The sequence below is a fragment of the Rhea americana genome, unplaced genomic scaffold (assembly GCF_003343005.1).
Source record: "Rhea americana isolate MKP2758 unplaced genomic scaffold, rheAme1 scaffold_263, whole genome shotgun sequence".
NCBI lineage: Eukaryota > Metazoa > Chordata > Aves > Rheiformes > Rheidae > Rhea > Rhea americana.
Genome location: NW_028186383.1, coordinates 847,631 through 875,575, shown reverse-complemented (window position 1 = coordinate 875,575; position 27,945 = coordinate 847,631). Strand labels below are relative to the sequence as shown.

Genomic DNA, 27,945 nt, shown 5'->3' with positions numbered 1-27,945 from the left:
AACCATGTATATACAGCATGTATTCTGAAGTATATGGTGCAACTTTTCATTGTTGGGTTTGAATTCATCCCAACATCATTTGCATCCACACATTTCTTGGCATCAAAGAATGCAAAAAAACCTTTGGAGACTCCAGCATTAACAAAAGGAATACAGGACACTGTGGTGAGTAAGAGCCTTCCAGATTATTTAGTAGACGTGCTCTACTGTCCATCAGTAGAGCTTTTATCAGCATTGGGTATAAAAGGGGGAAAAAAACATCAGCCAGGCAAAAACTTTCCTGTTGCAAGGATCTGTGTATGTGCAATGCAAGGTTCATGGAGTGGAAAGTGAAATTCAGCTTCCTAGAGGTAGGAACTATTTCCTCCTATGCCTTCAAATGGCTTATATAGATGTGAAGGCTGCTGTTACTAATGTCATTATTATCACTTCTGTAATTGAAAAAGCTATGGGTTTGATTGTGGAGTACTGTGAACTCCATAAATGTGACCCAACTCATAAGTAGTTACCAGCGGGTCTAAAGGCAGTTTTCTTTCTGTGATGGGGTTATCCAAGCAAACTTCATTTGGAAACAACATTTTTTTAAGAGAAGTTCCATGGAAACATAGATAAGTACTTTATTTGCATTTATATTAAACTATGTTGCAGTAAAATCGGGGAAAAGAGAACAACAAATTCTTGACTAACATCACAATCAAAGACCTTCAATTTAGAAGTGTTTAGAGAGTTATGGAAGTCTGTGTGTTTTGTTTTCCTAGGAGATATTTCTATAGATTCTCAAATTCCATCACCTTTGATGGCTGGATATTAATTCTTCAAGTTCCTTGTTCTTATGCTTCACTTTCTTTCACATTCCTGAAACTTGCACTCTGCTGAATTCATTGAGTTGCAATGACATTTGAAATCTGATCATTTATCCCATTTACAAGCGTTGCTTTAATACCACAGACTTTTTTGCATTGCCGAAACAGGAGATCCTTATTGCAGTTACAGATATGTCTGCACGTAAGCGTCTATGTAACAAACATACTAGGTAAACTGGCTCCAAGAGAACACTTTTCTTGTAATTAATGGTCTGTTCTGCTTGCAGGAACCTTTGCTAGTCTTTTATTTTCTAAGTAGTTAGAATCTCGTTCTTTCTGTGACTTTAGGGAGGTATCACATGATTATGTTACTGAGATGGCTTTTTATATAGCTGACATCACATAAGGTGTATTAATATATATAAACTATATAATATTGGTATTCAGATATATTACAGTAATCTGAAGATGCAGATCTCTTAGAACAGTACACTTCTACTCCTGTTTCCTTGTTGATCAATACAGTAATTTTTCCTTGACTGATTTACTGTAAAAATAACCCTTCCTTAAACAGCCTGATTCTCTGCTCACGCTGACTTGAGTAATCTAGATGTGATTTACTTTGGGTTAAATGAGAAACATCTTATGCCAAATCCATTTTTATTTAATACCAGTCACATTGCTGGAGGAATGCCAGGGATGAAGTGGTCGAATAGGCCCACTGAAGTGACAGTATAAGTCATATCTGAAGTACATTTCCCTCAAAGAAGACTTAGTGGAGATGGAATCATCATAGGCTACTACCTTGGAGCAATAGTATCACAAGGGAAACCTTGAAAAATTGAAATATATAAGATTTAAATGTAATTAATTAAAAATAATTACGTATAAATATCCAAGAAGTATTCTCTTCTTACCAAAAGTTCTTTAAAGAATTGTAGAATTGGAGATGATTTGGCTTCTACTGCTGTTCTGATACAACTGATTGCATCTCTATGCAACAAAATTCTGTTAATTCTGATAAAACTATTTCAGAGTAGGCATATATGCCAAAGCGATAGACTCTGACATAGAGAAAATAAAACATTCTAACATTTATTAAGACACAACAATTTTTATTTGAAACACCACTCAGAGTCAATCTGGAAACAAACAATTTCCCCACCCACGCATGTAGACAAGTAGGAATGTTTCAGAATATTTTATGTCTTTCAATGAAACAGTATGTCTGATTATCTGTGATTAATTTTCCCAACACCCAATGTTATGGAGTTGCTTTTGAAAGTAGGTCATGTTTTGAAAGGAAAAAGATCATAAATCATTGTATCAAGACTTTTTTAATCTCTAATATTAGAAAGCATATAATTTTAAGATGTTAGCAAGATTTTAAAACTCTGAAGACTTTCTCAATCTGAGCAGAGTCAGAAAAAAAAATTTTTTTTAGAGCATTTAATGGACACTGCTTTACATCTTCACCTACTGAAAACACAGAACCTCGCTGCAATGTTCAGTGTACAAGGAAAAAAAATGTAAACAAAAGTAACCGAGCTTAAAGAAACTTTCCAATGAGTGGAAAAGTGTAGAAATGTGGCATACAGACCAGAAAATAAATTCAGTGATGCTTTTTGTTTAAATGACAAAACTTCTCTGTACATTTAGATGACCTCTAATGTAGAATATAGATGAACATGTTTTAAAACTTTTTTCTGACTTAATTCTTTTTGAGTAAAGTGCTGTTCAATATGATAGTCCTTTGTCTTCAATTGTCTTTTTCGACTTCCTTTTGAAATTAAAAAGAGCTGGCTGACCTAATCTACAGCCCAAACTCTATTTCTGAAAACGTGACCAAAACCTGATCTTATTTGAAGTGCTGAGCACCATTTGGGAGTAGCTGAGCATCTTAAACTATAGTTGTACCCAATAAAACTTGCAGAGGCACTCACAAGACCAATAAAGTATGTGGGTTTCTTTTTTGTTTTGTTTTTTTTTTTTTTTTTGGTTTTGTTTTGTTTTTCAAAGCACTATAGTAGGATGCTAATGGTAGTAACAGCTGGGAAAGGAACTTGATTGAAAATCTGATGTGATATAATACCTTTGGTCTGAATAGTTTCCCATAAGCTTATTTACAGATTATTTATTTAATTATTTTTAAATTCACTAACAATTTTTCTGGCTGGAAATGAATAGCTGAACAAAAAGCTTTTAGCTTTACTTTGTTCTTTGATTTTCACTTACTGGCTTTAGCGATTGTGAATTTAAAAAAAAACTTCTAAAACAGATTATGAACAACATGCCCAAAGGCAGACCTGGTCTCATTGATGATGCTTGTCTCCAGTATCACTCCTGTACATTTCTGGAGTCTTCCTTCTTCCTGGGAAGCTCTGGGAAAAGGCACAAAAGGTGCTCTTGTGGGTTGTGTCAAAGGCCTGTATAACCATGACAGTGCATGTGTGTACTGGCTGAGCTGCGGATGGTGTAATCGAGTGTTGTTGCAGTTGCAGCTGAAGTTGAGCAGTTTCAGGAGGTACTGGCTTAGCCTTCTGGTCTCGGAGAAGGGGCTATGACTCCTTTAGCACTACTATCTATTTTAGTATAGGGTAAAATAAGTTTGTCACACTCCGTGAGGATTTTAACTAACTAGTGTTGGGTTAGGATTTACATCAGCTGTGGAGCTGCTGAGGAAAAACTCAGAAACCTTTGAACTTGACTAAGAGTGAATCTCATTATCTTAAGAGCAAGGTGCCTAGGTATTTTTGTAAATCGCAGTAGATGTTAATATGCATCTTTAACCATAAGCATTAAAAAAAGATAGTGTTTCAATATACTGAACTGATGTTAAYTGAATATTGAAAATTAATCCAAACTCTATTCCACAGAAGTAATTACCTCTTTCAAACTTGGAAATAGATTACTATCGTTCTAAAAAATCTCTCTACGCTAATCAGGAGATGCCTAATTTTGCTAGTCCTTTAACTGATACAAATKTATTTGTATGAAGGCACCTTAGTTTAAAAGAGAAATTCATCTGTCTTTGCTAATAGACCTTTTGGTTCAAAGGAGATTTGTTAGTGTAACGATGTTGGGTTTTTGCGGGGGATGAGAGGAAGCAGAGAAAGGAAAGGAAGAAAACAGCACTGTAATAATAGTACCCATCTTTTTCCTTGAATAACATTATCTGAAATGGAAAGAAATAATTCTTTTTAAGTACTTGCAAACATCTTAAACTGTTACAGGTGTGTAACCTTTAATTTCTCAGTTAGCTGATGAAATATAATGTGATGGGCTCCATATTTTTATTTGAGTATCTTCAAAGTGATTGCAATTGGACTCTTAGTTTCTGGAGGAGACATTAGTGGTATCTAGCTCTTCAGTTGAATAAATTTTCATGGCTGAAAAGACAGTCTGGGATAACAAGAACTTCATTGCTGTTGTTATTTTTTTAAAAAGGTAGTCTTAAGGTACAAAGGTGTACTGATGGGTTGTTCCTTGTTGAAAAGGTATTTTTCATGTGTGTGGGGAGGTGGGGGGATGTTTTCTGGTTTCTTTTCTTTTCTTCCATTCTTCTTCCTACAGGATTAGACTGTGTTTTAACAGCAGCTCATTAAATCTGTAGGTACGGGTGAGTTACAGCAGTTGGGTTACTGAACTAGGGACTGAAGAGTAAGAATCAAGGGGAGGAGAATGTTAACCCTGCAATTTGAGTGGCAGATCCAGGTTTAATTTTTGGTTCTGTTTTACAGGTGAATAAGGGTGAGATTGTTAAGAGCTGTTCTGCATCAAATATCTGACATTTAAGGAAGGTTCCTGACTCTACTCATATTGCCAGATCATAGCAACCCAGGAARAACCTATAGACAGCTCTGATAGGTTCATATTTTTGTTCATACCAAGTGTTCTCTTGTGTGCTCAGTATTATCTACACTAAACACCTTCAGCACCGGTCCAGCCTTTGTGATAGTTGACTCAGGTTTCTAGATCATTCAACTCACTCAAATGATCTTCAATGTTACGAATGTAATAACTGGAGAGGTTTTAACTATGCATTTGCAACTCTTTATGTGGAAGGCTGATCTTGAGTTACCTTTTCAAATGATRGGTCACCCAAGGTGACACACTAGTTAGTCAAACTGTAAAGATGGGAAGCCCTCCAAATCTAGATTTGCTGTCCTGTAGAATGGAAACCTATACAAGCTAAACTGCAAATACGCTAGTGTTAAAATTAGAGGTCCGAATTGTTACACATGCAGGGTTTGGGGTTCTTTTGTTTGTTTCTTTGTTTGGTTGATTTTTTTTCTCCAGACATTACCGTTTGACTAATATAACTACAATTAAAAATTCAGTGACTGAGCTTCTGGCATAACTCTTGGTAAATAGTTTGCTGTTAATTTCATATCCAGGAGAATTCATATTTGGTCACAATGACAATACTTTTTTGAAATGAGAGTTCTAATTAAGAGGAGCAAAAAGCAAATCCTTCTGCAACTAATAGACTGTAACCAAGACTTCCAGAGATGCTTTTGAGGAAATGGAACATGTTTAAGGTTGGAAGATCTATTTTATTTTTTCCATATATTTTAGATATTATGAAAACAAAATCTAGAGATTGGAGATAGAAGAAGTCTTTAATCTGTTTGATCTAATAGTCCATGCACCTACAGATATTCAAGCTATCTAAACTTTTTCTCAGTACTGATGGCATCGTACTGGAAACTGATACTGTAAGAAAAATATCTTTTCAARAGCATGAGATTACATAAACATATTGCTTCAACAGTACACACTATTTTACAAAGTAACAGATTATTAAATTGTCCTGAGCTTATGTGTTTATAGATTTTACAAGTGAGTAGCAAAGAGCAGGTTAGGCTCTTATGCATAGACTCAATGAAACTACGATTGAGCTCAGATAATCTGGCTAGCTATTTATTCCAGAAGTTTACACTAGCTTTTGTACTAGCCTCTTGATCACCCTCCAATAAGAAGTGATAGTCAATAAAAAGTGCAAGGGAGGGCCAGCTAGCCAAATTGTTATGTCTTAAAAGCCATAGCTGGCTAGTGAATTGGGTTAAGCTTGTCTTGGCTTCTCCTTAATACTTGGTTCTTCTTGAGACTGTTCATTATCTGGGAATATTTTTTCCTGTTTTCATGGTTAATCTAATATTAAAACTAAATCGTTCAAGTTTGGTGGCAGAGAAATGAATATCAATACTATAGGCTCAAGTCTTTAGAAATTATAYTTGATAATTTGAAGGTTTGTAATCAAACAAAAACATTCTTGGAAGAAAGSTTTTTGATATTTATATTATTATATTTATAACAGTACTTCAAACTGTTGTAYTTGTTGCCTTTTGGCCTTATGGGCAGGAAAAGACAACATCTGTATATGCAAATATTTATGTTACCCATATTTAACCCTAAGGATTTGAATACAACTTCAAAGACACATGAAGAAATATCAACTTGCCCATGTAAAAGATCTTAGAAAATATTTACAATGTATAATGATTTGTATTAATCAGCAAACCTAGACTACAATAAGCATATAATATTCTTGAAGAAGAAATACCAAACTGCTTAAAATTTACCGGAAATGGCAGCCAGAAAGCCACTCCCCCCAACAAAAAAAAAAAAATTTAGTCTTTAAATTTACTGTAATCTATTACTACCTTCCAATTTTTCTTTTTTTTATGAATAATACATATTTATGTATAATACAATACAAAAATATACTCGTGCTTGAAAAGAAACCAAAATGGTGGACARGATTTTACCGTAAAATAGATATTTAGATATGGAAAAAATGATGAAAGGGAAGGCAGTACATAAGACCACAGAGAASTAGATATGGTTTGTTCTGGTGCATATTTTTGCAAAGAGAATTACAGTTTTTCGTTWTTGTAAGTGCATCTAACAAGACAGCTGGCAATAGTAATGTAAGAGATACTGTGACAAGATTGTTGCTTTTAAGAAAAAAATTTTTTCCACTTATTTTACAAAAATATATTGTCCTAGGAGACTAGTTTTTTAGTGTCTAATGAAGGCTGAGTTTTCAGTTCAGATTGTGTGAATCTCTGGGCATTTTCAAAATCTGCATGTGGATTTTTCTGGTGTGTGATAACACTTCTGAAACAATGCCTTTCTCCTGAAAGGGATACACATTAGAGTTTCTATCCAGCCACCTTCTTTTAGAATCAGGATAGTATTCTGTATTAAATATTTTACAAAGTACTGAATGGGAAGCATTATGATACCTTTCTGATCTACCTTAAGACAATGTTTTAGTTTCCAAAGAATGTAGTATTATGTACTTTGTTGTTAGATCCTACTTTAAATAGGATCTATCTATCTATCTATCTATCTATATCTATGCTATCACCTCATATCTTGTTGTAACTTATAAGGATAAAATCTGGTTACCTAGGTGGTCCTTTTCATTTTTTCTTTTAAAGTATGTGTGAGTGGGGGAGATTATTTGTAAGCGTTTTTTTTTTTCAATGCTAGTTTCACTTACATGGTCAATTCTTTTGTCAGTATACAAAACTTCCACTCTATTTCACAGAAAAATTTCATATATTGAGAGAAATATCTAACACCTATTTACAGAAATCATAACCAAAAAGGTAGTTATAAGGTAATAGTTTCAAAAAAAATGGTTCTAATATAAGATGTATCTTGGAYTGTTCAGATATCTTTTATACCATTTTCTTCACATACAGTCACAGGCAGAGGCATGCCCACAGTTTTGGAGGAACAGGCTTAGTTGAATAAAAATGGATTTATACACATTCTTCTTTCTTCTCTTTCCTGGTTCCTTACAGCTGCGCCTCTCCACCTTGCTATACTGGGGAACACCATAGTGGAAATAAAATTGTTAGCTTGTTTCTATTTGAATTAGTTTAGAGAGAGATGCTGAGGAAGAGAAGCAGATTTTGTGGCYTCATCTCCCTAAGGAGCCAAATGCTTCCTTGAGAATCATGCATATTAGGTATCAGCTATAGATCTTCCTTCAAGAGAAAGGAAGAAAAACATCTGAAGTTGGAAAAGAATAATCTGTCACAGGGATTCATCTTGCCAGTCTAGACAAACAATCTGTTTTCACCACCTGCTCCCAAGAAAATTACATGAAAAATAATGTAAYACTCTTTATTTTCAAAAGCTAGTTGAATTTAACCTTTGGACTTAATTTTTCTAAACCTCTTGCTCATATATAGCTAAGAGGGTCTATCTCACAAGCTRCTGCTTGATTCATAAAGTTGACAAGCTTTAAATACTTGAAACTAATTTACAGATCAAAGTTTTATCTGGTATGTGAGGTGTAGGTGTTCTTTTGMGCTTTGCTTGCTTTCTGCAGCTTACTTGAAGAGCAAACTTTTTCTTTCTATATCAATACTTTATTTTCTGGAAATGAGGAGCAAAGAGACTTGCAATAATAGAAGTTGAAATGTTACATAGGTTTATTTTGTGTTGCTAATATACAATCAGGGTTTGTATCTCAAGAAATGTTATGATTACATTTATCTCCAAAACATATTTGATGTGTGTGTTTTAGACCCTCATATCTATTACAGAAGCACTGTAAATGTAATCTCATAAAAGTATCAAACTCTGAGCAAATTACCTTYCAGGTAATTTCTTTTTTTCAAATTCATTTCCTAATGTAACTAGAATAGTGACTGTTCCTGATAGGAAGAATATATCAATATCTTGATTGAAAATAATATATATGCTTTTCATGTGAATATATTCATGTTCCAGAACTTTGTTCTAASCAATTGATTCTTGAACTTTTAAAATACATCCACCAACTACATGAAGAACAAAGCAAAGAACAATCTTAGTTTTCAATATTGTATATTATAAGTAATAATCTGCTCCATTGTCTCAATATTATAGAGGCCAAATGCCTCTATATTTAATAATGCCTGCATTTGGGGAAATTTCCTTACTTCTATGTGCCTCTGCAATAGGCCTGGTCAAAAAAAATGAGTTTCCATTGTAGGGAAAGTGGAATATCTGCGACCACCTTTTGTTATGCCATATGGATTCCCCAAACACTACTAGTCTTTAAGAATCATAAAACTGGTAAGGTTGGAAGGGACCTCTGGAGATCATCTAGTCCAACCSCCAAACAAGTGGCCCGTACGGGGATCGAACCCGTGACCTTGGCGTTATTAGCACCACGCTCTAACCAACTGAGCTAACCGGCCCATGAACAATTTAGAATTTAAATTATGATTTGGGATTTAAACCCACATGTAGTCTCCTGCAGCACATACCASCCTAGCAAAATACAATTAAGCCCACAGAACTCCCATTTTCCTGAAGAAGTTACTCTCTATATTTTAACTTTTAGGCTTACTTGACAAACTTCACTTGTCAATTTTTTAACAAAATGCCAAACTGTATTGTAGGTCTTAGGTCTTTTCTTTGCCTTCTCTCTCTCTCCATCATATTATTCCTTCCCGTAATCGAGTAATGATCAGCTTAGAAGTGCGTATATGCACGTGTGCATACACATGCAAATGTGTTTATACTATTGACAAAATAACAAGGAAAATAGTGATATTCAGTTTTCCTAAAACTTTTTATTTGGCCAGATTCATAGAAAATGTGTAAGACTTCACTGTCTTTATCCTTTCCCCCCAGCCGGTTTAATTGTTTTGGGTTTATTTCCCTTCATTTTTATCTTTTTTGTTTGCTTGATTAAAAAGTCTGAGCTTAAAGCCTAATCCATTTCGAAAGCAACTTTGAACTTAAAAAAAAATTGTCAAGCCTAAAGCTTACCTTTCAAAAGTTCAGATTGTGGCTAGGTTATAGAAGGAAGTTGAGTTAGCGTAACTTTTATTTTGTGTGTCAGGACATTAATGAAGTGTATTTGTGGCTTGTCAGAGTCTGGTACTTTCTACATATTTCACACACATGAAGAGTACAGTGTTGAATAGAAAAGTTTACTTTGGAGATATTTGATGTAACTCAGGATTTTTGATGTAGCAGAGTGTTCCAGCAATATACTGAAATCACAGTACACGTGTATGCTTGCACAGTTCAATCACAATACAAATGCGATTGCCGTTACTGATCTCTGTAATACACTCACTGCCACGATGCTGGACGTCCCCAGAAAGGAATAGGTGAGCTGATGCCAGCTCCAGCCCCTTGCTCTTTTTCAGATTCCTTTGTTCAAGTTTTATACTCTGTGCGGGGCTAAGACACTTACACACTTCCCTCATGCTGGTCTGGCTAATCTTAGGGAGATGTTCACATGCTTTTGATCAACTCTGGAAGAAACATTTGCACCTGGACCAGTTAAGGGCCATGGCTCCTTATCTCAAAGGCCACTCTCTCATCCCCTTATGCATTAAGATGAAATCAGTTCTCTGTGCAACAGCTGTGATTAACGAGCTGCATCCTCCACGTTCCCGAGCCTCACTGCCACCTCCTTGCCAGCTATCTCCTCTGAGCTCCTTCCATTGTAGRCGTTACTGGTTGGTCACAGCTCTCTAAGACATACTTGAGAAACCTCTACACAGTATTTCTGTACTGAAGTGCTTCTCTACCTGAAGTCAGACACAGAACTTTATTTTTATGGTTTTCACTGTATAAGTGCTTTTAGTTGACAGAAAAGAGTAAATACAATGGTATTTGCATTTGATTTTTTTGATATTTTGACATTAAAAGGAATATGACTAAAGAAGTATAAACAGAAAAAAATGATCAGATAACTTATGACAGAAATAAATTATCTCTTTTTGGGGGGACTTTTTTGGTTGATTTTTAGTTATGACACATGCAGGGAATATAATGTTTGGAGAAAACAAACCATATGGTATATTTTTTAATTTGTTAATATGATGTTTTATAGCTATGGAAAAAGCAAACAAATGCTATTTGGCTGTGCAATTCAGAAGTCTTGAAATCATCTTCTCTTTTCTGTTCTAAAATAACAATTTTCTCAGCTTGTTAAGAGAGCGTGATCAGACCTCTCTTGTGCAAATAAATTATTATCTGCATATGTCCACGTCTTTAGGACTAAGTATAAGATGAAGATGAAGTTTAACAGATAGAGAGATCCATATTTTGTAATTATAGCAAATTGTTAGTATTAAATCAAATAAGTCCTTATGAAAAACATGGAGGAAAAAATGTTTATTCTTTTTGGCTGAAAGGAGGAAGAATTATGTTGCATAAATTACTGTAATTCCTGTGACAGGAAATTATGTTTTTTAATAGCATAGAACAAAAAATGCAAAGCATCTAAACACACATGCTGCTGAATCTRCTTATTCCACTATCATTTATGTCCGAAATATATGAGATTCTTTAAGGGTTAAGGACTTCAACAGTCATAAAATAATTCCTAACTCTTTGAAATTTAATGTGTTAAATCAAAGAACTAGCTCAAACCATTCAAAATCTCTGAAGATGATGACATTTCCAAACCATATATGAATTTTTCCTAGATTTAAATTGTTCATATACTTTTCCAGCTCCTTTAGTGAGAGATATTAACTGCTCCTTTTATTTATTATTTTCCTTTCTTAACAACTGTAGCACTATTGAGGAAAGTTCTGACTTTCCAGTAATACTTTCAGAAGTGGATGTGCAGTTTTAATGGTTCATTTTGTCCTATTACTGTTATAGACAAAAGAAAATTGACTGGCTTCATCTGAAATGAACATTTTCTGTAATGACAGAGACTTCCTTTAAAAAATGTTTGGCCGAGCTCTTCATAACTGAGACACACATAACCAAGGACTTTCAGAATCATGTAATTAGTAAAAGGCTGCTGAAATCTTACTCTCAAGTTGCTGGCCCAGCTACTGAATTCACTAAAAAACCCAGGTTCAAAAAGCTGCAGTTAACATGGGGGAACTGCAATAATTGCAAAATCCTGCTGATTTTGTTAACTGTGTCAGCAAATGTCAATACTTTTCTTTTTGCCTATGTTCAGTCTATATTAATAAATCAAGAGCTCTTTTTCTCGCTATTGTTTATGATTCCTAGGAAAATAAGCAAGAGTCATAACGTAATGAAATAGTTTTACTCATACTTCTTACAGTGTTTGCCAGCTGTCTGCATCAGATCTCTCTCTCACTTGCTCGCTCTTGCTCTCCCACTATTCCTACCCCCACTCACATGATGCAATGAATTTTGCTTCCTGTATTTTGTGTGTACTTATTTTAAAAAGGGATTCTGTGTTACTGCTCACCCCAGATCAAGTATCTGTTAGAGAGATGGAAATATTGGTGCAGAGCAGGAATGGTTTCGCTGGAAAGAAAATCCCACTTTCATCTACTTTCTCAACCTTATCTTCTTACATTTCTATCCAATTATAGCAGTGTTCTTCTTGCTAAGTACCTTATGCTCACTGAGCTCCATGCTTTCCCAGTCAGTCTGCTGCTGCTAACTCAAACTAGCAACTTTTCAATGAGCTATATCTATTTTTCTAATGAATTTTCAAATTCAGAAAATTTGCAATGTTTAGAAGTCCACACGTGTGGACTAATTTAAGAGTTAGCTTTCTTCTTTTAGTTATCTTTTACAGGTACCTTGGAAATTACTCGTGATTCCCCAGAAATCTATGGACCACAGACTGAAAACTCTCATCTACGTGACATCACCAAAATTCAGCATAGATATGTAATGTTTCAGTAAGAAATATTTGTCTATTTAAAAAATCATACAGCAGAGAAAAGAAAATATTTGAAAGCATTACCACAGCAATAGGAACATTCAAGAATTCAGTAAAAATTATGGGATCACAACTGAGTTCAATTAAATTTTCTGGTTCTTATTTAGTCAGTGCAATATTTTCAAGTACGTGAAAGATCAGATTGATGTAAATCATCAATCAAAAAGTATCCTGATCATCCCTGGGAAGTCATGAGGTAGTACAGTTTAAGGCACCTTTTTAATAATCAGCAAAGAGGGTTTTTTTTGCATTTTAAATGTTTTTTTCATATCAGGAATAGTGTTTTAGTCTACTTCTTTTCAAATAGATTCAAGCAAAAATCTTTATTGTTCACAACTGAAATAGAACTCTTGTCACTTTTATCAAAGTTGCTCTACATGGCGTGGATATTAAACCAACTGCATGGGAATATTCATCCTTGATGCTATTGGCCTTATCTTTTAACACTCTCAGGAAGTTATTAGCTTCTGATTAAATGAAAATGCTTTTGAGAAATATCTGCAGAAAATTTCAATGTGCAAAGGTCCAATCAAGAGGATTCTTATATAAAACTTAAAAAAAAAATATCTGGAATTATCATCACAATGATATATGGCAGTTTCAAAAGTAGCTCGTCTACTTTCATTCACATGGTCTTACAGGCTGACTTTCCCAGCTAGGGTCTCTGTAATGGATCACCCTAACATACCACAGTGGTTTGCCAAGAAAGGAAGTTTTCAGCCAACAACTCACTCTAGCTGAAAAATCAATCCTTCCCATGCCTTTTCTCCACAGGGGGAGAAATCTGCTCTAGCCATTACTGAAATGCATTCTCTTCTATTTCAGTTTCTTATAATATTCAAACAAGAACTGAACATTTGTTTTAAAATGTATTATTGTATTACATATATGGATAGTTTTTCATATGTACTCTTGTACATATGAGAGTAATTATCTGTTACTCTCTGTAATTATGTTAACCCTGGCTATCACTTACACAATTCTACAAACTACATACATTGAATGCAGTTTGGTGATGCTACCAAAAAGGACATCCCTTTTGGCCCTTAACGTATAGCACTTGTGCAAAGCAGAAAAGCCTTACTTCCGTTATGGAAAAACACCCTTTTACTTCAGTGAAGCCAGGACTGTATCTGGAAGACTTTTGGACGTTGCAGTATAAAATGAAATGTAAATTCTGCAAAGTAAAAATGGCAGTGTGATTCATTTTCTTTGGGTTTATAATTTAGTTAATAAAATTAGAACAATTAATGAATCATGCTTCACATATTCTGTATATTCATGATCACTCATGTTAAATGTAATGTTAAATTATAAAGTATTTCTTTTGTTTTTAAATCTTCTAAGTTAAATTGTCTGATAGAAATCCCAAGGAAGAAAAAAAAAAAAAAAAAAAAAAAGGTTCTGAAAGCCTTCAGTGAATCATGGGCTCTAATTCCCTTTTTTAATCTTTAATTTGTGAAAATTTGGCTGTAACATTTCTTCTATGCTTCAGTGATAATACTTGATTGTCCACACTGTGTGCAAAGAGGCACAAGGAGACAATTTGGTCAGAAGCAGTGAAAGGTACCAATTTTTGTGTGTGTAACAGAGTGGAAACAGTTTACCTGTTCAAAGAAAGCTTAGATGTGTTTCCACATAATGAAAYGCCAAGATATTTCAAAACTATATTTCCAATAGAGCAGTTATGGGTTCAAGGGGCTTTGGTGTTGACTTTACAGAACTATTCTTCTATTTGAAAAAAAATGCACAACTAGCAGTAAAATACTTAATTCTTCAGGCAATGCCTTTCACTAACACTAAATGAGGCAAATTATCCTCATTTTACAGATGGGGAAATATAGACATATTTACTATTTCAAATTTGCAAATGAAGTCGTTGGTAATGTAAAAATTGTCACACGGGAGAAATGACTTTGTAGAAGTACCAATATTCATAGTTATTTTTTCATTTTTCCAAACAAAAATTCATAGTATTTTATGTTTTTATCATGGAACAGATACGCACTGAAATGGATTATGCAGAGGTCTAAGTCTTATTAAAAAAAAAAAAGAAAAGAAAAAAAGAAAGAAAGAAAGGCATAGTTTGTCCTCTTACAGTCTTGTAGGGGATTTCTAATAACATTTTGTTTAGCTTTTCAGGAAAGGACATAGGGTAGTTAAGACAAATAACTGTTTCCTATTCCTTACCATCTCAGACTGGGCCARTGTTTTCTGGAGGGGGAAGATGTCTTTTGATCTTTATTTTTCTTTTCAAGGTCAGGTGCAAAATTAGGAACAACTATCCAGGATTAAAAGTGCAGGAAAACTTTAATCGAACATAAAATCGTACTCAGTTTAAAAACTAGGCGAATCATACAACCCTACTTCAAATATTATCAGCTTTAATTGGGCTAGCAAGATTGGCCTAACTGGCAGGGTCCCAACCTCAAGACCACTAGAGCTAACTCAACACGGGGAGGGGAAGAGGTTCATGGTGGAGGAGACCACTCTTTCCGGTAGCACCTCATGGTTAGATTGGCTTAAACCAGTAGTGCAACCACTGCAACAGGCTTTTGTGTTACATTAAGATTTTATTCTCTTCTCAGGTCTTCTGAAATTTCAGCTAAAGCAAATTACTTTCATCTTTTTTTTCCTCTCTGACTTTATAGATTTTAAAATATTTGTAAACTGTATACTTTGCAAGAGTCTGTCTTCTCTTCTTCAGCAACTAGAAAAATCCACAAAAAAGCCTACAGAATATAAAAAAAGTAATGAGTATCTCTGTCTATTGTCTACTCCGTCTTGGGCAGAAGCAAAAATTGTATGGCAAAGCTGTTGTACTACTTAAAAATTCACCAATTTTACCATATACAAAATTTACTGATTTTTTTAAATTATTATTATTATTGAAGCTCTAGGAAACACAGATATTACCACAAATCAAAAATTTAAATAATAACCTATTGTGACAGTTTAATTTTTAATTACTTTGGCTGTAATGGGCCTCATTCAAAATCAAGGGTAGGAATACTTCTGTGTTTTGGATTATTTTTATTCAAACGAAAGTTCTGGAAATAGGTCGGGCAACTAGAGAAAGCCTCAACTTTGACCAAGCTTTGGCAGCAGCTGTGTTGCATCTGTGTAATGTAGTTGTGGGGCTGGTGCAGTGCTACRCTAGACAGCAATAATGAAAGGAGTTAGAGGCAACATCTGTCCTTTTCCTTCTATCATATCGATACTTACTATAACAGTTCTCCAGAAGCCTGTAATGAATAGCAAATAGATGTCCAGGAAAACATTGAAAAGCTGAAAACAGCTGGGCAAAATGTTTGCTATATCTAATGGGGAGCCAGGAACTGCAAAAAACTTCTATTTAGCTATCAGTAAATAAAACGAAACTGTATCATAATGTCAAAACTACTTTTTGATATTTATTTTATTGGCCTTCTACATTTCAAACACAAGTGTTAACACTAATCACCATAATATATAAACATATATATTTTTTAAAGCTGGATGTTGGTATATTGGAGGAATTACATTTGCTTTAAACTACTTACTCTTCTGCTAGCAAAGCAAGATACTAAAGAAAAAAAAAAGAAGAAAACATAAGTGATTAGTCTGTGCAGCCTGTCCATATATCCATTTTCTCAGCACTGGGGTGGGAAAGCAATTTATGAGTTTTTTTTTTTTGTTTGTTTGTTTGTTTTTTTCCTCTGGGGAAATAAGTGGCAGTAGACAAATAATAATAATAATAAAATGCAACAAGATTCACTAGCAGACCCATATCATTGAGTTGTAGACTGTACAAATAATACAAGTAATACTGTACAGCAGGATAATGATAGCCTTTTGAGAATAACTTGGGAATACAATTCCTGGGCTGTTTCTGGAATGAATACAGCTAAGTAAAGTCCACTACAAAAATACTTGATTTTTTTTCTTCTGAAATACATGCAAAACCCAAAGGCCAGTCGTTATTTTTCTTACTTATTGTAAGTAAGTTATAAATGTAAGTTTCACTTAGTAAGGAGCTCTATAACTTTGGAAAGAAGGAAAGGGAATCAGTGATTATGGTTCTAAGTAAATACTCTTCTCTTACTAGACTTCTAAAATATACATTAGTTCAATTCAATCTTGCCTTGAAGAAAAAAAATTCTTAATGGCATTTCMTTTCCTAAGAATTCCTAGTCAATAAATATGTCTGTTTATGCTTACGTATTACATAAAATAAATCTTAATAAATATTTCTTGTTGATGAAGCATATTTCTGAAACACCTAACAGTAATATTAATAATACTATACCATTATTATAATAGTATAATAAACCATTGCTTGAGATTATTTATATAACACAGTTTAACTGAAGAAACTAAATTAATTGTCTTTGTCTTTTCTAGGAGTGAAATTAGATTAAGAATCAAAAGATGAATCTTGATTCTGCTCAGAAACTAACTGAAGAGACACAGATTTTTAGGACCCAACCAAGACAACCTTATAAATCAGCTGGAGGTAGCCAACCAGCTAGCTATCCGTGTAATTCAAATCTCCCATCTCAAAGTTTCTACCCGTATTCATCTCATTACCCATGTGTGTATATAAATAACAGCAGTAACTGGGAAATTTATGAAGCAATAAGAATTCAGGAACTGGAAGAGGTCAAAGCTAGAGCTGCCCAAATGGAGAAGACCATGCGTTGGTGGTCAGATTGTACTGCTAACTGGAGGGAGAAATGGAGTAAAGTTAGAGCAGAAAGAAATAAAGCCCAAGAAGAAGCAAGACAGTTGAGAATCAAATTAGAGATGGTTGTGAAAGAGCTGAGTACACTGAAAAAGATAAATCAGGATTTAGTGAGTGAGAAGGAGAATTTGAAAAACATCATTTCTCGGAAAAAAGAATCCAGTTGTTCGGAAATGCTGTATATAAAAGAAGACCTAAATCAGTTAATATCCCTGGAACAAGAATCTGTGAAAGATATGAGCAAAACCAAGGAGATYCCAGAAGACACAATGAAGGTAAAGAATGAGGACTTTTCTAGTTCAYGGAGAAGCAGGAGATTATGAATGTGTATCTAGAATGGAATTTTTCAAGGATTTTGACCAAAATACTACATGATCTAGTTCATAGCAAACAAAAACAAAAGCAAGCAAATGAAAAAAAAACAAAAAACTTTTCCCCCTAATGCTTCTAATATAGAGAAACAAGGAAAACAATTCATACACCTCAACTGTGACTAAACATTTAAGTAACAGAGACAGGCTGTTATCTCCAATGACTTACAATATTATTCTATTTGTTATCCTTCATATTTTAGTGTAACAGACCACCACTGTAATCTGAGTTCTCCCTATCTTGTGTACCTTCATATCTCCAGAAAAGCAACATAGGTTCTTGAGGTCTAAAAAAATCTTTATTTTTCCCTCAGTGCAGTCTCTGAAATGAAAGGAAGAATGAAGCAAATTCTTCCGCAATGTAGGAAGATTTTTATTTGTCAATGAGAGCAATTTACTAAATTTTACTAAAGTAAATAAGCAAGTATGGACATGGTTTAATACAGTTCTTAGGTCTACACAAAACACAATTATTGTCATCAACATGGAAACATCTATTCTTGTTTTACCACTTCAAATTCTATACTGTGGCATGTATTATATAGCCACCACAAATAACTTCATCTAGAAACTATTTTGCTATTTGTCTGACAGAAAGAAGTCACTAGATATTCAAAAAATTATCAGTTTGATTTCAGTTGAACAAGAATCATCAGGACCTTAGATCTGAATGTATTATATTCATAATATTCACTCCTCTGTAATGCACASATATTACACTATGTTCTTGTGAATACTGGAAAAAACTAGTACCAGTATTTGAGAGTAAATTTGGCAAAAAATATCTTTCTTGCACTATGTGTTGGATAAAAAGAAAAGCACCATAGCAACCATTACTTTTAGAAGTATTTTCTTTAAAAATATATGAATGGAAACCAGATTTTTCTATTTTTGGCATAATTTGAGGCATTATTCTAAAAACTCAGAAGAGTGACATGAAACTACATTGGTAATGCAATAAAATGTGATTAGTTTTTAAACTAAAATGATTATCCAGCAGCAATAAAACCTAACTGTATTTCTAATGGTAGTTATTGTTTATAGGAGATGTTCAGTCTTATTATTAAGGATATATTATATTTTAAAAGATTTTTTCTATTTTCCCTTATATCTTCTGTTTTTTTGTATCCTGAAAATAGACATTTCTGTTCCTTTTAGTTTCTAAAAGAGAACTCAGATTGGTTTGTTAAGCAGATAACGTTGATCACAGAATTGGTAAGGTTGGAAGGGACCTCTGGAGATCATCTAGTCCAGCCCCCCACCCTGTTCAAACAGGGTCACCTACAGCGCATTGCACAGGGTCACTTCCAGGGGGGCCTTGAATATCTCCAGAGAAGGAGACTCCACAACCTCTCTGGGCAACCTGGTCTAGTGCTCCGTCACCCTCACAGTAAATAAATTTTCCTTCATATTCAGGCGGAACTTCCTGTGATTCAGTTTGTGCCTGTTGTCTCTTGTCCTGTTGCAGGGCACCACTGACCAGAGTCTGGCCCAATCCCCTTGACACCCTGCCTTCAGATACTTATTGATAAGATCCCCTCTCAGTCTTCCCCAGGCTAAACAGGCCCAGCTCTTGCAGCCTTTCCTTACAAGAGAGACGCTCCAGTCCCCTAAGCATCTTCATAGTCCTATGCTGGACTCTCTTCAGTAGTGCCATGTCTCTCTTGTACTGGGGAGCCCAGAACTGAGCACAGTGCTCCAGATATAGCCTCACCAGGGCTGAGTAGAGGGGAAGTATCACTCTGCCTAATGCACTTCAGGATGCCATTGGCCTTCTTGGCCTCAAGGGCACACTGATGGCTCATGGTTGACTTGTCATCCAGCACTCCCAGGTCCTTCTTCRCAGAGCTACTTTCCAGCAGGTCAGCCCTCAACCTGTACTGGTGCATGGGGTTATTCCTCCCTAGGTGCAGGACTCTCCACTTGCCTTTGTTGAACCTCAGGAGGTTTCTCTCTGCCCAGCTCTCCAGCCTGTCCAGGTCTCTCTGAATGACAGCACAGCCCTCAGGTGTATCAGCCACTCCTCTCAGTTTAGTATCATCAGCAAACTTACTGAGGAGGCTCTCTGTCCCTTCATCTAGTCATTGATGAATAAGCTTAATAAGACTGGACTCTGTACTGACCCAAGGCAGACACCATTAGCTACAGGCTTCCAACTAGACTCTGTATCACAACCYTCTGAGCTCTGCCTTTCAGCCAGTTCTCAATCCACCTCACTGTCCACTCGTCTAACCCACACTTCCTGAGATTGCCTAGGAGGATGTTATGGGAGACAGTGTTGAAAGCCTTGCTGAAGTCAAGGTAGAGAACATTCACTGCTCTCCCCTCATCTCCCCAGCCAGTCATTCCACTGTAGAGGGCTATCAGGTTGGTTAAGCATGATTTCCCCTTGGTGAATGAATCCATGCTGACTACTCCTGATCACCTTCTTTCCCTCCACACGCTTAGAGATGACATCGAGGATGAGTTGTTCCATCAYCTTTCCAGAGATGGAGGTGAGGCTGACTGGACTGTAGTTGCCTGGGTCCTCCTCCTTGCTCTTTTTGAAGCCTGGAGTAACACTGACTTTCTTCCAGCTCTCGGGCACCTCTCCAGTTCTCCATGACCTTTCCAAGATGATGGGGAGTGATCTGGCAATGATATCTGTCAGTTCTCTCAGCACTCATAGGTGCATCCCATCAGGGCCCATGATTTTGTAGGTGTCAGGTTTGCCTAAATGATCTCTAATCCAATCTACTTTGACAGAATCTTCCTTTCGCCAGTTTTCCTTTCTCTAGACTTTCATCTCCAGGCTCTGGATTCCTGAAGGCTACCCTTAGTAAAGACTGAAACAAAGAAGGTATTCAGTAACTCTGCTTTCTTTGTATCCTTTGTCACCAGGGCACCCATCCTGCTCAGCAGCAGGGCCACGTTTTCCTCTTGCTACTAGTCTTCCTAGTCTTCCTCTTGCTACTGATGTATTCGAAGAAGCCCTTCTTGTTGTTCTTGATGTTTCTTGCCAGATTTAATTTCAAATGGGCCCTAGTCTTCCTGGTAGCATCTCTGCATACTCTGGCAACATTCCTATATTCCTCYCAAGTGGCCTGTCCCCTCTTCCACATTCTGTGTACTTTCTTCTTCTGTCTGAGTTTTGCCAGGAGCTCTTTGCTCATCAGTGCAGGTCTCCTGCCTTTTTTGCTTGACTTCTRACTCATAGTGATGCACCGCTCTTCAGCTTGGAGGAAGTGATGTTTGAATATTAACCAGCTCTCTTGGGCCTCCCTTCCTTATAGGTCCCTAACCCRTGGGATTCCTCCAAGTAGGCCTAGCTGCGTTGTCTTTCCAGCAGATATCACAGTGGCTGAAGTCTCCGATGACAACTAGGGCTTKTGATCCTGTCTGCGGAAGGCCTCATCGATTTCCTCTTCCTGATCAGGTGGCCTGTAGTAGACACCCACAACAGCATCATCTATGTTAGACTGCCCTTTAATYCTTACCCATCAGCTCTCGACTTGTTTTTCATYGACCTCTAGGCAGAGCTCCATACATTCCAGTTACTCTCTCACATAGAGTAACTCCAGCACCTCACCTTCCTGGCCTGTCTTTCCTAAAAAGCACGTAGCCATCCATGACAGTGTTCCAGTCATGTGAGCTATCCCGCCATGTCTTTGTAATTGCAATGAGATCACTGCTCCACAGTGGCACACAGATTTCTAATTCTTCCTGTTTATTCCCCAGGCTGCATGCATTGGTGTACAGGCATTTCAGAGAGGTAATCAAGCATGCAAATTTCCCAGGAGAGGTGTAAGAAGATTCTCCATAGTCTTGCCCCATATGCACTTCCCCAGCTCTATGCATGCTTTGGAGGCATCCCGACCTGAGCAGCATTTTACTGACTAACCTGTCTCTCTGACTCTCCCCTTCTCACATCTTTCCTAGTTTAAAGCCCTCTKTACCAGGCTGGCCAAGCTGTTGGCAAAGATGTGCATGCCCTGCTTAGCAAAGTGGATCTCATCTCTCCCCATCAGCTGTTGATCTTCAAACAGGGTCCCATGGTCACAGAAACCAAAACCCTGTTGCCAACACCAGCGGCACAGCCAATTATTAACTTGGAAAATCTGTCTCCTCCTCCTCCCATCCTTTCCTCTCACTGGCAGGATTGAAGAGAAAATGGCCTGGGCTCCCAGACCCTTGACACCATCCCCAGAACTTTGAAATCCTGTTTGATGGTTTCCAATTTGCACTTAGTATCGTTAATGTCCACACAGAAGAGCAGCAGGGGGTAATAGTCTGACATATGCACAAGCCTTGGCAGTCTTTCAATGACATCTCGTATTCGAGATCCTGGCAGGAAGCAAATGTCTCTAAGCAAGAGGTCATGCTGGCCAATAGGTACCTCTGTCCCGTACAGCTGAGAGTCACCCACAGCAATCACTTGCCGCTTCTTCCAGGTGTTCCTGCAAGGCACAGGGTCTGTTGGCCCATTTGCTTCCCTTGAAGCCATGCCCAGCTCCTCCTCAGCCTGGAGGGTGTGAAACGTGTTCCTCAATTTCAATTGATCCTTGTACAAAACTTGGACTTGAGTCCAAGGACCTTGGACTTAGGTCTGTTGGTGGTTTCAAAATGATTTAGATTAGATGCTGAGAGTTTTTAGAGGTTTTTAAGAGTTTTTATCTAGAGCTTTCTCAATCTAGACATATAAATTGTACTCTTGGTTTTGTTTATTTTATGGGTCTATTTAGCCAAATGATGACTGGTATCCGTTTGTTTAGCAAAGATGCTTTAGAAATATCTTGGGATATAGGCCTTGCTCTAGCACAGTATGTGAGGGATGTCAGTACAAGTCTCTTAAAAGACCAAGACTCAGTAAATGTGTTTCTTTTCAAGACCCCAGAGAAGATCACCCCAAATTAAATGGCTCTTCTGCAGTCAATAGCATTACATTCTATCTGCATCCTATGCAAGTACAGAAGATTATTTAGTACCTTCCCCCCCCTCCATGACTTAAATGTTTGGAAGAGCTATGGTAGGCCTTGAAAACTTCTCTCTTTCATTTATGCTTTTCTCAGATGTCATATTTTTCTGTTTTCTCAGGATGTGGAGTTAGTCAAAGAAGCTTTAAGAAGCAATCAAAATAAAAAAATTACTCCAAAGCTTCCTGATTCTTTTCCCAAAGGAGTTTCCAGGATTGATTTGGAGGAACCCCCCAAAAAGCTGGACAATGTAGCTAAGACGTCGGAAAATGATTTAATACATGTTTCTGTCTTGCATCTGCATTTGGCTGAACTGCAGAAAATCTTACAGAAGGAAAGAGAGTAAGTGCAAAATACATCCTCCCTGGAGAAATCACTATTAAAAAAAAAAACATTTTTAAGGCACTTGCTAAAATAGATGTTTGTCATGTTTTGCATTTACAGCTCATATGTTCCTCTAAACATTATTTGCCATTAACAAGGCTTTGTTGAAGTAATGTATAGGGAAAATTCAGTATAAGGAAGATTTCACAATAATGTATATGTGTTTTTTGTTTTTCTTAGTATGTTTTGTCATTTTCTAAAGACGAACTCCATATAGAAGAGTTAAGAATGTACAGTTAATTAACAGGTGATACTTGCAAGCAATTTGATATTAGTGCAATCATATCTGATAGCTGGTATACTCAGTTATTGGAGTGTCTTGTGCATAATATTAAATGTCTAGACTCTTGAGAAGCCTGTGCTGGTAAAAAATATAGCTGTAGAATGCTGAAGGGCATTTTTGAATGAAAAGTGCATGAATGCTGATGCAAAATGTTAAAAAGATTAACATATTAACTTGTAGTAAGGCTTATATCAAAAGTAGATAATTTAAAGCTGGAATAACATATATTATGCAATATTAATCAAATTTAACTCATAGAAGTAGTAAATGTATATTTTGTGACCTAACAGAAGTCATATGTCGATTACATGGTATATACTCTGCATATATGCTATGCTTTGCTATAGTCTCTGCCTGGGTAGGAATTCCTTGATCTTTACTATATATGACCAGTACAGAGCAAGACTGAGTCACACCAGGAAGACTTTGCAAGGAAACAGGTATTACGTGGTGGATGAAGCAGTAAGAGACTTCAGGCACTGTGGGCTGTGACTTCAAAATCAGAATTAGTACAAGAAAAAAAATTCCTATATTGCAACAATAGTTTTACTTCAGAAAGTCTTAATGGTAGGCTATGACGAAGCATTTTTTTTTCTATCATTTTTTTTTCACAGTTGTCCTATAGATAGTGAAAGCCTGAAGCAAAATAAATAAATAAATAACCTTTAAATTCCTAGGTAGTGTTTACTGTATTGTGTTATATAGTTAGCTAGCTATAGAAAATATACAATAACTCTATATTTGAATTATATTGCAGCAGATGACCAAAATATGTTCTAATCTACTAAAAATTTAGTTTTTTGTAGAAGCAAAAATCCTAGAATGCTTAAATCTGAAGCTTTTCATAGCATTTCCTGTGAGTTAGGGACTGGTGTCTCACATATCCATTTTCCTCTGTTTGGAATCTTTAGGGTACTTATGCTTAGATACATACTGACTGTTCTCCATTATGGTATTAACTTTACTGAAATATGTAAAAACTAGGGTGTTTCTAGAATATGCAACATATGTCAGTGCCAATCTCAGACAGTAAATCCACACAGAGCAGTGATTTTCACATAAAAGCAGGCCATGGTGTAATAACTCCCTCTTTAGGTCACTTCATTTGGGCAACATTTCCTGTGCACAAAGAGAAAATATTCTGTAAACAGAATATGCACAACTTAAAAAGTATGAAGCAATTCTTTTTGGCAGTGCATACAATAGATAGCTAGAACAAATGTCAGTAGGATAAGCATTAACATAGTCACCTTTGCCATGAGACAGCCTATGAATCTTTGCTGGCCAGGCCAATGTCATCAGCCAGCTCCACAAGGGTTGGTCTCCAGTGTTCATGGGAACAGACTGAGCCCTGATTCTGCTGAGTTGCCATCTTCTAATTCCCAGTTTTTCTCTTAGGCTTTTATACTTGTTTACATCAGTATTTTTGCTGCTGAATCCTTGAGCTGCTAATCTCACCTCTGTTTGCATTTTTACTTTTCTTATCTTGCATGACTCCTGCCTAAATATTTTCTCACAGCTTCTTTCTCATAACTTAGCAATTTTCTCAGTAAGCTTGAGCCAAGGACACACAGCTGTACTGCATCAAAGCAAGCTTGGATTACAGACAGCTTGAACCCCTAGGCTGAAGGTTACCTTGGCAGTCAGTATGATTTTGCTCATTCGGAGCAGGACCTCTCCCCAGAGTTTATTGGTTTGCGTGCAGTACTCCAGAACTGTGGTTACAATATTTCCTGACTCAAGCTAGCTTATGCAGAGCTATGGTTGGGACRTGTCCCTAGTAACTTAACTAGCCTCTCCATAACATGTTACACTTCTTCACTGTGACAGGATCTGCACTTTTTACGTTCTTTTTCGAGTTTCAGTAATACCAAAATATCTTATGCCAGGGATCAGAATTTGCTACACACAAAAAGAGAGGAGTCTTAGGAAAAAAAAGACTTCAAAGTGTGTGTTTTGATTTTTGAAGAACTTGATTGGGTTCACAATGTAAAATTACATACAAAAATGCTCTACTAGATACAGACGTCTTATATCAAGTACCTGTTTGAGGTTATATTTACATGAATGAGAATTAAAGATCTTGTGAGTTATTCAGTACTTTAAAGAATCATTTTCCTAAAATAGCTACCTTTAATCACCTTTTGGATCACTGTTCTCATTCAAGTGTCTTCCTCTAATCACCCTTTGGATCACTGTTCTCATTTAAATGTCTTGCAGTTTCAAGATTTTAATTTGCTCTACTCTGAACTTACAAGCCTTTCTTCTTTGGTCCAAAATCAACAGTGCATCAACCAAATTGGTAGTTGATGATACCCAAGAGGCATTGCTTAGGGCTGAATGGGTAGATTAAGCTAGCTGATAAGGAGTTAAAATAGAYGGTCAAAAGACCTATTAAAAATGCTCTGATCTTGGTCCTTTGCTTACATATTAGTAAGCTGCTTCAGTGATCTCTGCTATATTTCTTTTCCCTTTATTTGTCTGTGTTTTTAACATTTATTTAGACAATTGGCTTTATGCAGTCAGAATGATGTCTTGCCTTTAGTAGCATTGGTGAGACCTGATTTCATTTAAGATGTGTACATTCTACTGTAACACAAAATAAAARTAGTATCTTCTGTCTAAGAACCACATTCTGGACAATCCACTTTTCCTTTTTAAATTAGACCAAGTCTTAACACTGTGTTCAGTACAGCTACTTCAGTAAACTATTTTTTAAAGTATTATCTTTCAAGCTTTCACTTTCCGTTCTATTAAATATCTTTCTTATTAATTCTTCTATTTTCCAATATAGTCATGAAGCCTTTCTTCCAAGAAATCTCATTAGTTTTTAGAAGAAAAATGTTCACTTGTATATCTTAAGTTCTCTACACATAACARAAGTCATCTTGATCCATTTCACTTTGCCAGTAATGGTGTTTATTTTATGTAATATTAAGAAAACCATAGGTGTTTATTGAAATAAATTTTGGTATGTGCTGCATAAATGCAGAAAAAAAATAAAATCTCTGATTCAAGATTATTTGGTTTAATTGTAAAAGAACAGATAACAACAAGATATTTCACTCAACTGGATTGCTTCATTAGTGTAGCTAATGTTGCTCCCAGGAACTGAGCAGCTCACTCACTGGTAACTAGTATCTTTGCACAAGCCTGCCTTATGCTGCATATGCATGCCCCAGACACAAATTACACGAATACCCTTTGGTTTAATTCCTTAAAGTTAACAATACTATTGTGGATTTTAAAACAAATATCCTCAAAATGTAGTTTTAGTCAATCTGGCAAAAATATCCTCTGTCAAAAGGCTGACAAATTCTATTAACCTAACCTATTAATCTGTGCCATATAATTGTTTACTGCCAGTGTTAGACTTTAGATTTCTTCAGGGTTTCTGATTTTATCAGAACTATTACTTGAAAGCTTTTATTTGTAATTAAAATTACTTTTTCTTTATAATTATGTTTACAGTTCTGTTTTGTTACTTGATTGCAAAATAATGCATACACATTATACAAATGTGAAATGAATTTATGGCAGTAGGGTATAAATTATGAGAAGTTCATTCTTATCTTTGGAACTTGGCTAATAGTGTCAGCTATGAACACAGAAATAAGTTGATATTCCAGAAGCAAATACTTGAAGCTGGCACTTTAATGAGGATGTAGTACTTCTGAGCTTAATAGTCCACTTTTCTAAAGCATTTATAGTATTTTCCTTGAGCAGCGATTATTTTTTAAATGGCAAGAGAATATGCAAGCATTTAAAATTTTTCTTACATCTAAAGTAGATTTTATTTGATTTCTGTTCAGTACTGTCTATGTACTGTATATAGTTTCTCATGTGTATATGATCAGAATCCTTTGTATGTGCCTAGATAAAAGTGATACAGCACTTTTTTCTCTGAGAATCTCTGCTATTGATACCATATACTAGGCTATCTAAATCAGTAACTGATTGAAGTCCATTTTCAAATTTCATTTTAAGTCTATTCTATACTACTGGATTTCTTTGCTCTCTTCAGTTTTATTTTTGGTAAATTTCTTGGAATAATTATATCAAGTAGGCTTTTAATTAAAAAATGTACAGATGATAAAGGCAGCAAAACAGAACTGAAATTATGAAAAGGAAATTTAAAATCATGTATCTGTCATCATCTACAAAAAGATGCTGATTGTTAAAATGCATAAAAATTATGAATATTATTTTTTTTTCAGAATGAATGTGTTTCTGGAAAAAGAAGTGGAAAAGATTGAAAATGATTTATCTCTTTGGAAATGGAAATATGAAGAACTAAAACAATCCAGACAGGAAAGTCTGAAACAGGTATGATGGCAATATCATTAACACATGAAATTCCTCTACCTAACTAAGAATAAAATCTTATCTTCTCTGGCACTCWGGAAAATGATAAAGCAACTATTTACCCAAGTTTATTTTGAGTAATGAAGACTAAATTTATTTGAAAACAGTGTTTTCTATAGGATCATAGGATACTTTAGGTTGAAAGGTATCTCAGGATGTCTGTAGCGCAATCTCCTGCTCAAAGCAGGGTCAGCTTTGAGGTCAGATGATTGTTCAGGGCTTTTAGTCAGTCAGATCTTGAAAACCTCTAAGGACAGAAACTGCACAGCCTCTCTGAGCAACCTGTTCTACTCTTGCCTCTTCTGATGGTGGAAAAGTTTTTCCACATATCCAGTCAGAACCTCTCTTGTTCCAGCCTATGCCTGTTGTCTG

General features: G+C 35.8%; 1 protein-coding gene and 1 non-coding gene across 5 annotated transcripts in view; one reads left to right on the top strand and one right to left on the bottom strand.

The window, feature by feature from the left end:
- Positions 1-27,945, top strand: part of CCDC102B (coiled-coil domain containing 102B) — a 217,676-nt gene that overhangs the window by 1,900 nt on the left and 187,831 nt on the right. For all 4 annotated transcript variants that reach the window (XM_085307767.1, XM_085307765.1, XM_085307766.1 and 1 more), the window contains exons 2-4: positions 16,879-17,493; positions 22,663-22,883; positions 27,426-27,534. In XM_085307767.1, the coding sequence (XP_085163893.1) occupies positions 16,906-17,493; positions 22,663-22,883; positions 27,426-27,534 (918 nt within the window). In that variant the 5' untranslated portion in view covers positions 16,879-16,905. The remainder of the gene's footprint in view (positions 1-16,878; positions 17,494-22,662; positions 22,884-27,425; positions 27,535-27,945) is intronic.
- On the bottom strand, positions 8,937-9,010 carry TRNAI-AAU (transfer RNA isoleucine (anticodon AAU)). The gene has a single exon. It is a non-coding gene; the product is annotated as a tRNA-Ile (tRNA).